The 14,947-nt window shown below is 44.5% G+C and overlaps 1 protein-coding gene across 2 annotated transcripts in view; it reads right to left on the bottom strand.

Annotated features, from left to right (window-relative positions):
• MTHFD1 (methylenetetrahydrofolate dehydrogenase, cyclohydrolase and formyltetrahydrofolate synthetase 1) overlaps positions 1–14,947 on the bottom strand; it is a 75,867-nt gene that overhangs the window by 48,809 nt on the left and 12,111 nt on the right. For both annotated transcript variants that reach the window (XM_081944180.1, XM_081944181.1), the window contains exons 3-8: positions 8,412–8,471; positions 6,910–6,963; positions 4,770–4,906; positions 3,489–3,589; positions 2,818–2,954; positions 1,445–1,556 (exon numbers count right to left, since the gene is read on the bottom strand). In XM_081944180.1, the coding sequence (XP_081800306.1) occupies positions 1,445–1,556; positions 2,818–2,954; positions 3,489–3,589; positions 4,770–4,906; positions 6,910–6,963; positions 8,412–8,471 (601 nt within the window). The remainder of the gene's footprint in view (positions 1–1,444; positions 1,557–2,817; positions 2,955–3,488; positions 3,590–4,769; positions 4,907–6,909; positions 6,964–8,411; positions 8,472–14,947) is intronic.

Raw genomic sequence — 14,947 nt, 5'->3', positions numbered from 1 at the left:
CATTTCTTCCATGTCTGTGTCTATCCATCCATCTATCCATCCACACACACACAAACACTTTGAACAGACTTTCAGGAGATAGATGGACAAATGGACAGGTACTCTTCTGGAAGAGCTGTGCTGAAGTTATTATCTTTTAAAATAACTGTTATTTAGAAGTAGAGGGCCATGAAGCTGCTTGCATTGTTGCTACTACATTGATGTTGGAATTCCTTTAGAGATTATATTACTGTATGTATGTATGTATGTAAACTGCTTTATGTACCACTGAGGTAGAAGGTCTGGCAACCTAGTATCTTCTGGATGTTTTTGATTACATCTTACTAAAATCTCATCCATCTTGAGTTCAGAATACTTTCAATGTCTGGAAGGCACCATTGCTATGCCTGATCTAGTATTTCTATATTTGACTGGGAGACAACAAATTGAACTGTACAAGGATATTTATTAGGACAAATTGCCAATATAACAATCTCCACCTGTAAGACATCAAATGGCTATATACTTAAACATCACTATTTTCAGGTTTCTACAGCATAATTTTATTTCTTCTTCTTCACTTTCTAATCTCCCCATTCTACCTCCCCCTCCCCAAGACTTCAGAGATAGTGAGATCTACTTCCAAACTACCATATTTTTCAGAGTATAAGACACACCTTTTTCCCCCTAAAAGAGGGTGAAAATTTGGGTGCGTCTTATACACTGTATGTAACCCCACCCACCCATCGTCCCCCATCCTTTGGCCTCTGCTTCCCAGCAATTTACCTCCTTGCAGAAAACAGGGGTTTGAGGAGGCTGCAATAAGCTATAGTAACCCCTGCAGCCTGAAACCGCTGATGATCTGGAGAAATTGAAAGTGAAACTTGCTGTTTGCTCCACGTGGCAAATTGCTGGGAGGCAGAGGCAGATTTTTTTTCTTGTGCTAATCAGGCTGTTTGCTGCAAGGAGGTAAATCAATAACTATAAATGCCTATAGAATGTTCAAATTATTAGACTTATTTTTTAAAGACTGCTTTATTATTGTTCTAGACAGCTTAACAAAATGAAGAAGCTTTTTAAAATAAATGCTCGATCTGAAGAGGCCCAGTGCTATTGTATCTTCTTTTTTAAATAGCAGAGAATAACTATACTTCCAGAAAGCACATCAATTTTAACAGCATCTGTACAAGTATAGTCTGAAATGTAACACTACAAACAGTGTATATTGTCTGTACTGTTTGCTGTTTGTTGCAAGGAGGCAAGGAGGCAGAGGCAGATATTTTCCCTTGTTTTCCTCCCCATAAGCTGGGTGCGTCTTATACTTTGGAGCATCTTATACTCTGAAGAGTACGTTAAGATCTGTAATTACCTGACTGAACCACTAATGAATGTAATCATTTTCTCCTACCTGTATGCTAATTAACATGTTTACGAATAGTTTTTCAAAGTCATTTTTCAATGTTACCTGGAATGTGATTGATTCCACAGTCGATCACTACTGAACCTGGCTTGATCCATTCACCTTTTACCATCTCAGCTTTGCCAGCTGCAACCACCAGGATATCTGCTTTACTGACCTGCAAGCACAATTTGTATTAACCTACTTTCATGAAGAAACTTTGATCATTAAATTTGTTCTCTTTCTTTCCTGCTGTGCCTCCCGCTCTTTAAAGTGATTTATCTATTTAACAATGTCTTATAATATGAATATAAATCCTTTTAGTTAATTAAAATAGGAATATGTGTGTGTGTGTGTGTATGCGTGCATGCATACACGTATTTGTGTTGAGCAGAATGTGGCTTCCTTCTCAGACATAAACATCAATATAGGAATCGTTTCCCCAACATTTTGCAATTATCAGATATTCCACCTATCAGCAAGAGTTCATCTTTTTAGAACACACATGCAAATCAACAAGAGCATTCCCTCCCTGTCTAAAAAAATTATAGCATACCAGGGAGAACCCTTGAATATTGTTTTTGACAGGCTAACTTCCCATAAGATTTTTTTGTTTGAAATGTCAGAAATGTTCATTTGTACATTTTGAGTTGTTTATTATTCTCACTTTAACAGATGCAAATAAACAAGTGGGATGGGCAAATTTTCATTTTTCATTTAGTTGCATAATAACTCTGCACACCAATATTTGCCCAATAATTGTTCACACGTAGATAGTCTCCTAATAAAGCCAAAATCTCACGTTTACTTTCTTAAATATTCAGGTTTGAGACTTATTAACATTTTGGATTGACCGAGATCTCTGTAGTTGTTCAATAATAAAATTAATCCTTCAAAATACAACTTGCCCAATAATTGTACACACAGTGGACATGTCCCCCCCCAAATTCTGTACTTCTTTGACTAGAGATTTTAATAATTGTTCGTGCAAAACTGGCTTCTTGTGAATCTGCACAGACCAATAAACAACATGGTCGTATTTGTTTTTGCAGACTTTTCTTCCTGTTTCTATGTTGAGCTGGAAAATCTCTATCCAAATATAAAGCACTGATAGTTTGGGTCAAGTGCCTACTTTAACATAGACTTAAAGAAGGAATCCTATACTGCAAATTGAGGTCTGCTACTTCCCAGTATTCTTTCCAAGAGGAAATTACAGATTTTCCTGGGATTTTTCATATAGAGGCATATACTTTAGTATGGAATTGCATTTACTTCCCATGGTCGCCTATCCTATTAAGAAATCCTGTGCATTTGCTGAACTGTAACCACCCGGAAAAAGGAACCTGATGGGGAGAGAAGATTGATGCATTCCCTGGCAGAACACAAACTTTGCATAGGCTAATCCCAGAATCATTATAGCTGCAGTTTTCCTGCCTTACTTCGTCAGCCAGCGATGCAGTCTTGGAATGGCAAGTGGTCACAGTTGCATGGTTCCAAAGCAGCAGGTCATGCATAGGAGCCCCAACGATCTTACTACGCCCAATCACTACTGCTTTTTTGCCTGCTACTTGAACACCTGAAATGCAGAACCCAAAATTTGCATTCACATCACGAAAGCTGTGCTCTGTTCAGCCTACAATGGCTTACAAAAAGTAACCCCCAAGCCCCCCGAATCATGCTTTTATTAAGGCTTGTATGGGTTAAGCTCCATGCAGTTGGGCAAGATCAAAGAAACAAGAACTACAGAGATTGCACTAAGGTCTCTTTGATGCTACTCTGGGGTAAATTCAGAACCTTGAAAAGTGCAGTAGAGTTTTTTCCAGCCCCATTTATATGAATTAATTAAGGCAGAGTGTCTTTGAATGCTCTGACATACTTCTTCCAACATTTTATTTAACGTTCACATTTCTGAACTGCCTATCCCATTTAAAGAGGGAATATTTCTCTTCACTTGAGCTAAATTGCTCTTTATGATAAGGCATCAACTGAGTTGCCCCTCAAGTGTTTATGTCTGTGTTTTCTTTCATTCCTTTTCCACCCATAATCACTCATGGTACCTAAAGCGTATCCCTGGCTCTTGTGAATCAAGACCCCTCTTTTCCTTGCTCACCTGTTTGCCTGATAAGTTCCATGCATCCTTTGGGTGTACAAGGAATGAAGCAGTTGCTGAGGTCCCCACGTGACAGCTTCCCTGCATTTATACTGCTCAAGCTAAAAAGGAAAAAAGCAAAACAGCAGTCCTTGAAATTTTATCTTCCCATCTAAACTTTTGTAGACGGCTCTGAATTTTTTATTCCCATCTAAACTTTTGTAGGGGAGGAACTACGAGAAACCTTGTGGATTACAGGTAGCCCTCGACTTACAATAGTTCGCTTAGTTCAAGTTACAACAGCACTGAAAAAGGTGACTTTTGTCCATTTTTCACACTTTGCGGCATCACCACGGCTCCCATGATCAAAATTCAGACACTTGGCAACTGACTCGTATTTATAACGGTTGCAGTGTCTTGGGGTCATAGGTCATATGACCTTCCGGCAAGCAAAATCAACAGGGAAGCCAGATTCACTTAAAAATCATGTTACTAACTTAACAACTGCAGTAATTCACTTAACAACAGGGGCAAGAAAGGTCGTAAAATGGGGAAAAACTTACTTAACAAACGTCTCACTTAGCAACAGAAATTGTGGGTGCAATTGTGGTTGTAAGTCAAGGACTTCCTATACTAAATACTCATATCACTGAATTAGATAGACTGATAGTCTAACTTACTTTAATGTAACTTTTTTTGCTTCGTGTTCATAACAAAATATGGTGATTTTTTAAAAAAACTATCTCCCTTGCAATTTAATAACAGCCAGTTTGCCATAATGATTAAGGTACCAGGCTAGAAACTACGGTAGACGAAATATTTCTAGTCCCACCTTAGGCACAAAGTCACCAAGCCAATCATTCTCTCTCAGCTCAAGGAAGAAGGCAATGGCAAACAGAAGTTATTAAAGCTTAACTTTTGGTGATCTTATGCCTGAATATTTACTTATACTAGGGAAGTTTTCTTCTTTTGAGAATAAAAGCAAAATAGAAACCTAACATATATACTAGCGAACAGACACTTTTAAAAGCAGCCACTTCTAAAGACAATTATTTTGCTTTTCTTTAGGATAATATTTTCCCAACTTGACCACTTTAAGATGTGCAGACTTCAACTCCCAGAATTTCTCAGTTGGCATTTCATGTTGAAGTTCACATATCTTAAAGTTGCCAAGTTTGAAAAATCACTGCTTTAATGTATTCCTTCCCCAACTGGCCCTCCAGATGCTTTGGGATTATAACTCCCAATAAGAGAGTTTTATCCACAAGTAAATTAACATGCATTTTTAAAAAACAATCATACCCATCGACATCTTTTTCGGGTGCCACAGCATTGGTTATTTTCTCTGTGTTGATGGGCTTGTTTGTATCCAGAGGCAATTGCACTATAAACCCATGGATGGCAGGGTCTTCATTCAAATTGTTAATGCATTTGAGCACCTGCAAGTTAATAGGAATGGTGAAAAGATGGGAAACAAGCCAGTTCAGAGGCAATGTTGACAAACCACAGGCTTCCTGATTTCTTCAATCACGCCTGCTGCCAGGTGGCATCAAGCATGAGTGATTGTGTAAGGGGCACAGAAATACTTACCAGCTCTAACAAACTGGAATTATTCTCAACATTACCTCGTAATTATGAATGTATCCAAATGCAGTGTTAGGGCTAATCATACAACCTGCTAAACCAGGGGTGTCAAACTCAAGGCCCGGGGGCCAGATCTGGCCTGGGGGGGTGCTTAGATCTGGCCTGCAGGGCTACCCTAGAAACAGCAAAGGACTGGCCCGTGGTGCCTCTGCCAGTGAAAATGGAGCATGTGTTCCTTCGAGGCTCTGTTTTTGGCTGCGATGGCCTCCTGCCGCTCTCTGCCAGTGAAAATGGCAGGAGGCCATCGTGGCTGGAAGCAGAGCTCAGGTCATTTTCACTGGCAGAGCGCTTGGGCCACCACAGACACCCTCAACACAAGTGACATCAAGCTGGCCATGCCCACCCTGGCCCCCGAGGTCAAACACAACCCTGATGCATCCCACAATAAAATTGAGTTTGACACCTATGTGCTAAACCATGGGTGTCCAAACTTTTGCCTTGCCTGGGCTGCATTAAATGAAGAGGAATTGCTTGGGCCTCTTATAAAATATATAATATACCATAGTTAATGTATATAAATCACATAATGTTAAACATTTACGATGTTGTGGGGCCAGACTACTAGCTGTCCAGAGTCACAGGCAGCCTGTGGATCATGGGTTGGATGTGCTTGCACTAAACCAAAGTCAAACAAAAACTTAGAATAGAATAGAATTCTTTATTGGCCAAGTGTGATTGGACACACAAGGAATTTGTCTTTGGTGCAACTTTCCGGTCGCTGTGAGCCCAGACCAGCGGGAGGGCCGCGGGAAGGAGAGTGAGGCCCGAGGCGCCGGAGGGCGTTGGAAGATCGGCAGGAAGACCCACCTTTTTCAATTATCTGGCCTGGCTCAACCGTAGTTTCATCCTATTCCTCCTGACAGTCTTTTTTAAATTTGTAACTTTTAATTTGGGGTATTTTAATTGTTAATTTTATTACTATTCCTCCTCCATGTATGTGTATACGTGTATGTGTATGTTTATATGTATATATGTATGTGCTCTTGTTGTACGCCGCCCCGAGTCCCCTGTGGAGAGGGAGCGGCTAAAAATTTATTATTATTATTATTATTATTATTATTATTATTATTATTATTATTATTATTATTATTATTATTATTATTATTATTAACTTAGTAGGTTATGTCAACCCAGCTACGGTTTGTAAACATTTCATAGTTTATAATAATGATACCAACCTTCCCAGCTCACATTTGGAATCTCTTGAAATATGGTTGTTATGGAGAGCAGAATTATTAATGAGATTATAAATGAATTATTCCTTGCCACCAGCTTTTGCCTGTTAAGTATTTTCCGTCATTTTAGTTTATCTTTGCTTTTTTTCCCCATAAAAAAGTAAGTATACTTCTGAACAATATCCAGACTTGTAGCCATCCACCTAATGATAATTCTAGAATCTATTAGAGTTTCTTTGGGTTGGTATTGTATGCTTTTCGTTTATTATTTTTAATTAACTGAACCATTTAAAAACAAAGCAGCACACTTAAGCTTTATGATTGAGTTCATGTCCACAGTAGCCAACCATGGTTTATTCAAGAGTACATAAATAGAAAATCATGATTTGACATGACATGCTATTTTTAGTCAGTTTCTGCCTGGTAATTTTTTTTAAGACATTCCCAAATTAAAAATGTTAAATCATAGACACCGAAGGTAGCTAATGTTAGAAAGAAAACAATCATTTCAATAGTGGTTCAGGATACCGATTTCCAAGGGGCAACAGAAGACATAATATCAGGTGAGACTGATCTGATCACATACAGCTGATGCATACATATCTTAAAATGAAGTGGATTACCTCAGCTTCTGTAGCAGTACCTGGCAGCTTGATGTGATTGGCATTGATCCCGATCTGAGAAAAGAAAATGCCAAGTGAATGACAGAGTTTATAAACTGAGACATGATCAGATGAAGGTTAAACAGTCTCATTTTGCAAGCTTTATAACGTTCCTCATGCAGAGTTCAAAAAAGGTATATCATGTTCATTGGCAAAGCCAGGAAAATGTATTCCTAGGTTGTCTAGGCAACCAGGCAACTTTCTTGACACACTGCAAAGCAAGAGTTTCATCATCTGTCATCGCAGTACAGTGTGGGAAAATAAGAACTAAGCATGTGTTCAATTCTGGTCTTGAAACAGAAATAAAAACAAGTTTTTATATTTATATAATACAATAGTAGAGTTGGAAGGGACCTTGGAGGCCTTCTAGTCCAACCCCCTGCCTAGGCAGGAAACCCTATACCGTTTCAGACAGATGGCTATCCAACATCTTCTTAAAGACTTCCAGTGTTGGGGCATTCACAACTTCTGGTGGCAAGCTGTCCCACTGATTAATAGTTCTAACTGTCAGGAAATTTCTCCTCAGTTCTAAGTTGCTTCTCTCCTTGATTAGTTTCCACCCATTGCTTCTTGTTCTACCCTCAGGTGCCTTGGAGAATAGTTTGACTCCCTCTTCTTTGTGGCAACCTCTGAGATATTGGAACACTGCTATCATGTCTCCCCTAGTCCTTCTTTCTCTTAAGCTAAACATACCCAGTTCCTGCAACCGTTCTTCATGTTTTAGTCTCCAGTCCCCTAATCATCTTTGTTGCTCTTCTCTGCACTCTTTCTAGAGTCTCCACATCTTTTTTACATCGTGGCGACCAGAACTGAATATGTATATAGATACCTATCTGTATATGTGTGTGTACTTCTTTCCTGTAGCTTTAATTAAGCATTTGTCCCTGTGCAAATTGGCGAATAATCCTTGGTTATCATAACAGTCCTCCATAACATACACTGATCCTAACTTTGTACAGCTGAAGAAGACAATTGTCGCAAAGTCTTTCCACCAGAAGGGAAGAATTTGCAGAGTTTCTATTACTACAGAAACAATTTCCCATCTCCTTGATAGTGGTTATAATTATATTTTACCATCTATCTAAAATTACATCACATTTTCCTTCTTTCCATAAGATACCCTTTCTAATCTTCAAACCCATAATTTTCCTCCTTTTTTCAGCAAAAGAGGTTTCCAGTCACTAATAAATGTAGTTATTGCTCTTTCGCCAATCAAACAATGCTGCCTACTTCTGTCATTTTCACCAACCATTCCTCCATTGCGGGTAGCAGCAATCATATATAAAACTAATCTTCCACTACTCTTTTGTAATTGAGTATCCATTAATCCTAACAAGAAAAATTATGGTTAGATTACATCTCACAATTGGAAACTATGTATCTCAACTTCTCTACTTGAAGCTAAGTTCACAAATAGGGACAAAATGTTGCATTGAATCTAATGCTATATAAAGCAGAATTACCTCAGCGGCAGCCTTCAGCTTCATGCTAATGTAGAGATTTGAATCATCCCGGTCACCAACCTTTGGGGGAAATAAATCAGATTATTTTATAGGCCAGTGTTCCCCAACTCCTGGGCTGTGGCCCACTATCGGGCTGAGGCCTGTACAGAATTGGGCCACATGACCGGCTGCGGGAAGCTGAATTTGCCTAAGCCAGTTCTTCCATCCCCCTTGTTGGGCCACCAAGCCTCAAAGGTTGGGAACCACTGGTTTTTTATAAAAAAAGTTTTTGGGGTTTTTTTCAAGTATATTGGGGAAAAGGGTACATAAATGTGGAGAAAGTTTTTGACAGCTACATCATACGGAAGGAGGTACTTCCCCGGCCTTACATCTCTCTCTTATTTTATATATATCAAAATATCATTATTACATACATATTAGCAGTTTAGGTTTACTTCAAATTCTTTAACATCTTCAACCATACTTTATATCACTTCTATCAATTTCATTGTATTAACAATTGCAATGTGTTTTTAAATCATTTCTGTGACCTAAGTCTCATTGCTGTCTCTTCTCCCCTGTCTGTTGGCTGAGCCATGGCTCCTCCCCCCTTCATGTCTTGTGCAGTGTCTCTTGTTTCATCTAGGACAGTGATGGCGAACCTATGGCACGCGTGCCACAAGTGGCACGCGGAGCCATTTGTCAGGGCACACGAGGTGCTGCCCTGTCAGCTGAGTTCACCTTTTTAAAAGCTATTTTTCGCCTTCCCCAGGCTCCAGAGGTTTTATAGGAGCCTGGGGAGGGCGAAAAGAGCCTCCCCCCCTGGAGACTTCAGGGACCGTCCGGAGGCTTCCCTGATGCCTTTGGAGCGCTTAAAATGACCCTCCGAGCAACCCGGAAGTCACTTCCGGTTTGCTCGGAGGGTGGTTTTAAGCGTTCCGAAGGCTTCAGGGAAGCCTCCGGACGGTCCCTGAAGCCTCCGGAGGCCCTCCGGGGGGGCGGGGGAGGCTCTTTTCACCCTCCCCAGGCTCCTATAAAGCCTCTGGAGCCTGGGGAGGGCGAAAAAAGCATGTAAAAATGGGGGGGGGCGCGTTGTTCGTGCATGCGCACTGGGGGATCGCGCGTTGCATTGTGGGTGCGGCACGCCCGTACACGACCCCCCCACGTTCCCCCCACTTGTGGCACGCGAGCCAAAAAAGGTTCGCCATCGCTGAGCAGCCGAGAAAGGAAGCTGTGAGGCAATGGCGGTGGCGGCGGCAGCGCGGCGGCGACGGCGGCAGCGCGGCGCGAAATTTGAAAGTGGAAAGGGGAAAAGGCAAGACAGCACCAGGAAAGGCAAGCCAGCGGCACCAGAGAGGATGGGGAGACAATGGAAGTTCTGGAGCCGCCCTACAACGCTAAAAAACACCAGAGGACATCGAGTGGTGAGCAGAATGGGGAGGCAGCAGGGAGCGGCACTGGGAGATGGCTGCGGTATTGGGTGTGTGGAAAGAACCGCAGCCAGGGACTCCTAGGGACTCCCCCATAACAGCTGGCCATATCCTGGCTGCCCCCATGCTCCTAGGAACTTGCTCTGGTGTCTTGAGAATCCTGATAATTTTGGAAGCTTTTCCCAAATTGCTGCAAATGTTAAGAGAACTGAGAACTGAGAAATGTTAAGAGAACTGAGAACTGAGACGCCGGATGGGGGGGGTCAAGGTGAGGATGTTGGGGAACCAGTAGAAAGAAGAAGACCTAAATAATGGTTGGGGATGACCTGGAACCTTAGAGGTCACTGAAGACCCGTGTTAGGGCCATGGATGAGCCCAACTGACTGCCCAGACTAAGACCAAGAACAGCTGGGCTTAGAAGGCCACCCCTCATTTACTAAGGAACCCACATCTGTACTACATTTATTTTCAATCCACCTTGGACTGTCACCTCATTTTATGATATCTCCACCTGCTTCACCTTCACGTCCCGGAAATATTTGGAACATTTTCCCCTCCAGCTCCCCAGTAACATCTCAGCCTCCGGCTATTAACTATTAATTTTTACCATCTGCACCCTTACCCAATTGGGTTTTAATACTTTATCAATTTACTCAAGGCTAGACCTGCTCCGCCTGCGGGAGGCCCCGCTCTCGCAGGTATGGCCCTTGGCTCTCTCAAGGGCCTGCCTTGATGACGGGTTTGTGAACCCCGAGAGGTGGAAGAAACGGAGGCTGAGGGGCTTTTTATCCAGAAGTTTTTTATTGTTATTAAGGGGTTCCAGGGAGGGGGGGTGTGATAACCAGGCCGGGAGAGGCGCCAGTGCCAGTGCTGGACGGACAGGTGAGTCCGGGAAGGAAGTGAGCGGAGCGGGGGGGGAGAGGGAACAAGAGATTCCAATAGAGGGTTGTTTGATTACAACGGTCGCGGGGAGGGGGGGATGCGAGGACAAGAGAAGATCACAAGGTCGGTTGGGAGACCGTGGTTGTTGGCTATGCCCGGTCGTCTGCACCAACCCCCGCAACCTAGGTGGCCAGGAACTACAGAGCCCGGGCCTACGGCTGATGCTTTGCAATGCAAGGTCCGTAACCAACAAGGCCCCCCTCATTAATGAGTTGATCTCTGAGGGGGAGCTAGACCTTGCAGGGATAACGGAAACCTGGTTGGGCCACGAGGGTGGTTTACCCCTCGTGGAAATGTGCCCACCAGGTTTCCGTGCATTCCATCAGCCTCGGGCCCTGGGTAAGGGTGGTGGGGTGGCGGTAGTTATACGGGAAGGTCTAGAGCCGAGGGAGTTCACTGTTCCTCAGATATCCGGGTGTGAGTCCCTTGGTGTGAAATGGGGCCCACGGAGGCAGTTGGGTTTGCTGATTGTATACTTGGCTCCTCGCTATACATCAGCAGCCCTGCCCGAGCTCCTCGAGCTGATCTCGGAGACGGCGGTTGAGATCCCCAGGCTCATGGTCATGGGAGATTTCAACCTGCCGTCGACGGGAGCAGCATCTGAGGTAGCTCGGGAGTTCATGGCTTCCATGACAGCCATGGGCCTGACCCAGTTAATTCAGGGCCCCACACACGAAGGAGGCCACACATTGGACCTTGTCTTTGTATCTGAGCAGTGGACGAGTGATCTGGGTAGAGGGGATTTTACTGTTACACCCCTGTCATGGTCAGATCACTCATGTTTCCGGCTTAACTTCCCTGGCGCTACCCCCCACCGCGAGGAGGCGGGACCAGACGGTCCACACTGGTACCGCCCCAAGCGCCTGATGGAGCCGGATAGGTTCCAGACGGAGCTTGGGCCATTACCTGTAGCCCTGACCCGCGCTCGGTCGGAGGACCTAGCGGCCGCCTGGAATAGGGCGGCGGCTGGGGCCTTGGACCGGATTGCGCCTTTGCGACCTCTCCTGCGGCAGCGACCCACCCGGGCTCCTTGGTATACCGAGGAGCTGAGGGTGATGAAGCGTCACAGGAGACGTCTAGAGAGCAGGTGGAGGTCCTCACGCTCCGAATCTGATCGAACACAGGTAAGATCCTACTTGCGGACCTACCTGGTGGCATTAAGGGCGGCCAAACGTAGATATTGTGCCACCCTTATTGCGTCCGCGGATAACCGCCCTGCTGCCCTGTTTAGGGTGACCCGCTCCCTCTTGTCACAGGGGACGCAGGGGGCACCTTTACAGGGCAGAGCAGAGGAATTTGGGGAATATCTGCAGGACAAAGTCGCTCAGATCCGGAGCGGATGGGCCCCACTCAGTGGACCAGACGAGCCGCCAACAGCGAGTCTTGTGAGACCATCCTGGGAGGGGTTTGATTCTGTTGCCCCCGAGGATTTAGATAGGTTGCGTGGACGGCTGCGACCCACCACATGTTTAATGGACCCGTGTCCCTCCTGGTTGGTACTGGCATCTTGGGAGGTGACACGAGGCTGGCTTCTGGGCCTGGTGAATGCCTCATTGGGTGAGGGATCCTTACCAACCGCCTTGAAAGAGGCGGTGGTGAGGCCCTTACTTAAGAGGCCCTCACTCGACCCAATGGAGCTAGCTAACTATCGTCCAGTCTCCAACCTTCTGTTTCTAGCGAAGGTTGTTGAGAATGTGGTGGCCCAGCAGTTTCCACGACACCTTGACGAATCCGAGTATCTAGACTCACGCCAGTCCGGCTTCCGACCTGGGCACAGCACAGAGACAGCCTTGGTCGCGTTGGTTGATGATCTCTGGAGGGCCAGAGATAGAGGTTGTTCCTCTATCCTGGTCCTATTAGATCTCTCGGCGGCTTTTGATACCATCGACCATGGTATCCTATTGCGCCGGTTGGAGGGGATGGGAGTCGGAGGTACCGTTTTGCGGTGGTTCGGCTCCTACCTCTCCGACCGGAGGCAATGTGTGTTGACAGGGGGACAGAGGTCGACCCCGAGGCCACTCACTTGTGGGGTGCCACAGGGGTCGGTCCTCTCGCCTCTCCTGTTCAACACATATGTAAAGCCGCTGGGTGAGATCATCCGTGGTTTTGGGGTTGAGTATCACCTCTACGCTGATGATACTCAGCTGTATATTTCAACTCCAAACCACCCCAACGAGGCTGTCGAAGTAATGTCCCGGTGTTTGGAGGCCGTCGGGGTCTGGATGGAGGACAACAGACTTAAACTCAACCCCTCCAAGACTGAGTGGCTGTGGCTACCGGCACCTCGATTCAGCCAGCTGATTCCATCGCTGGCCATAGGGGGCGAGCAGTTGCCCCCTGTGGAACGGGCGCGCAATTTGGGCGTCCTCCTTGATGCCCGGCTGTCAATGGATGACCATGTGGCGGCCGTGGCAAGGGGGGCGTTCCACCAGGTTCGCCTGGTGCGCCAATTGCGCCCCCTACTGGACCGGGATGCCCTACGCACGGTCACTCATGCGCTGGTGACGTCCCGCCTGGATTACTGCAACACTCTCTACATGGGGCTGCCCTTGGGACGCGCCCGGAGACTGCAGTTAGTTCAGAATGCAGCCGCGCGGGCTGTGATGGGGAGTACGAGGTACTCCCACGTAACACCTCTCCTGCGCGAGCTGCATTGGCTACCTGTGGTTTTCCGGGTGCGTTTCAAGGTGCTGATTACCATCTTTAAAGCGCTCCATGGCACGGGACCTAGTTACTTGCGGGATCGCATCCTCCCACATACATCCCTGCGGCCAATACGCTCACACAGGGAGGAACTTCTCCTGGTGCCATCCACTGGACAATGCCGGCGGGCGACACCGAGGAGTAGGGCCTTCTCTGTGATGGGCCCAACCCTCTGGAATGACCTCCCCCCCGACATTAGAACCACTTCTGACCTCCGCTCCTTCCGGCAAAAACTGAAGACCCACCTGTTCCGATTAGCAGGCCTGGCATAATTCAACTGTCCCTCCTGGCAAACGCACTATATCTGGTTATTTTAGGGGTTTTTAATTCACTGTATTTGTTTTTAGGGGTTTGAACTTATTTTAATCTGCTTTGTACAGTTCTTTTAATGTCATGCTAACCTCCTCCATGTCAACTGTCAACTGTACATACTTAATTTTATTGTATCTGATATATTTTGTATGAACTGTACACCGCCCCGAGTCCCTTTCGGGAGAGGGGGCGGTCTAGAAGCATTAAATTAAATTAAATTAAAAAAATTAAATCTAGGAGGTTCTTGTGTTTTTCCATGAAGGCTTCTGCCTCCACTACTGTATTAATTCTCACTCTACCCCCCTCCCAGAAAATCAACAAGCCTTCTGGAATTAACCACCTGAACCAGATATTTTTTTCATATAATTTTTTAGTTAGAAAGAAGAATTTCTTCCTCTTATCTCTTATTCTTTTTGGTATCTGTTTCAGAATGGTTATTTCTTTGTAAGGTTGGGGACCACTGTTATAGGTCTTTCATCCTTTTATCCATGCTATTGAAGACTAAATTTACAGAAAGCGTTTCAAAGTTGAAGGGTTCTGATCATGACATCAAAATCTTTGGCACAATTCTAAGATATATTTATTTATCCTAGATCATTTTTTACTTTTCCAAGATGTTGGATATTACCAAAACAGAACAAAACAATATTAATAATATGTTTTATTGCTCCGAAATACTTTTTCATCTTAATCTGTTACTTTAGTGGCGGATAGAAAACAATTTTATGTACAGTACAATGGAACAAATAATGTGTTATTAATCTCATAAAAATGGTAATGTTTCTACATAAGCAAATTTCTTGGTTGTCTATTTATTACATTTTTATTCTACCTTTAATACAGGGGTGTCCAAACTTGGGAACTTTAAGACTTGTGGACTTCAACTCCCAGAATTCTCCAGCTGGCTGGGGAATTCTGGGAGTTGAAGTCCACAAGTCTTAAAGTTCCCAAGTTTGGACACCCCTGCTTTAATACTTTATCAGTAATAAGGCAATGAACATAGCTAATACTCCTTCTTCTCCCTATTTTTCACACAACCATCCTGTGAGGTGGGTTGGGCTGTGAGAGTGAGAGAAAGAGTGGTTCAATGTCACTCAGTTGTCTTCATGCCTAAAGTGGGACTAGAACTCACAATCTCCTGATTTCTAAGCCAGTGCCTCAACCACTACA

Source organism: Natrix helvetica, assembly GCF_964273705.1.
Source record: "Natrix helvetica genome assembly, chromosome: 1".
In the NCBI taxonomy this organism is placed as follows: Eukaryota; Metazoa; Chordata; class Lepidosauria; order Squamata; family Natricidae; genus Natrix; species Natrix helvetica.
The sequence above is the reverse complement of the archived record's forward strand: the minus strand, read 5'-3'. Positions and strand labels throughout refer to the sequence as shown.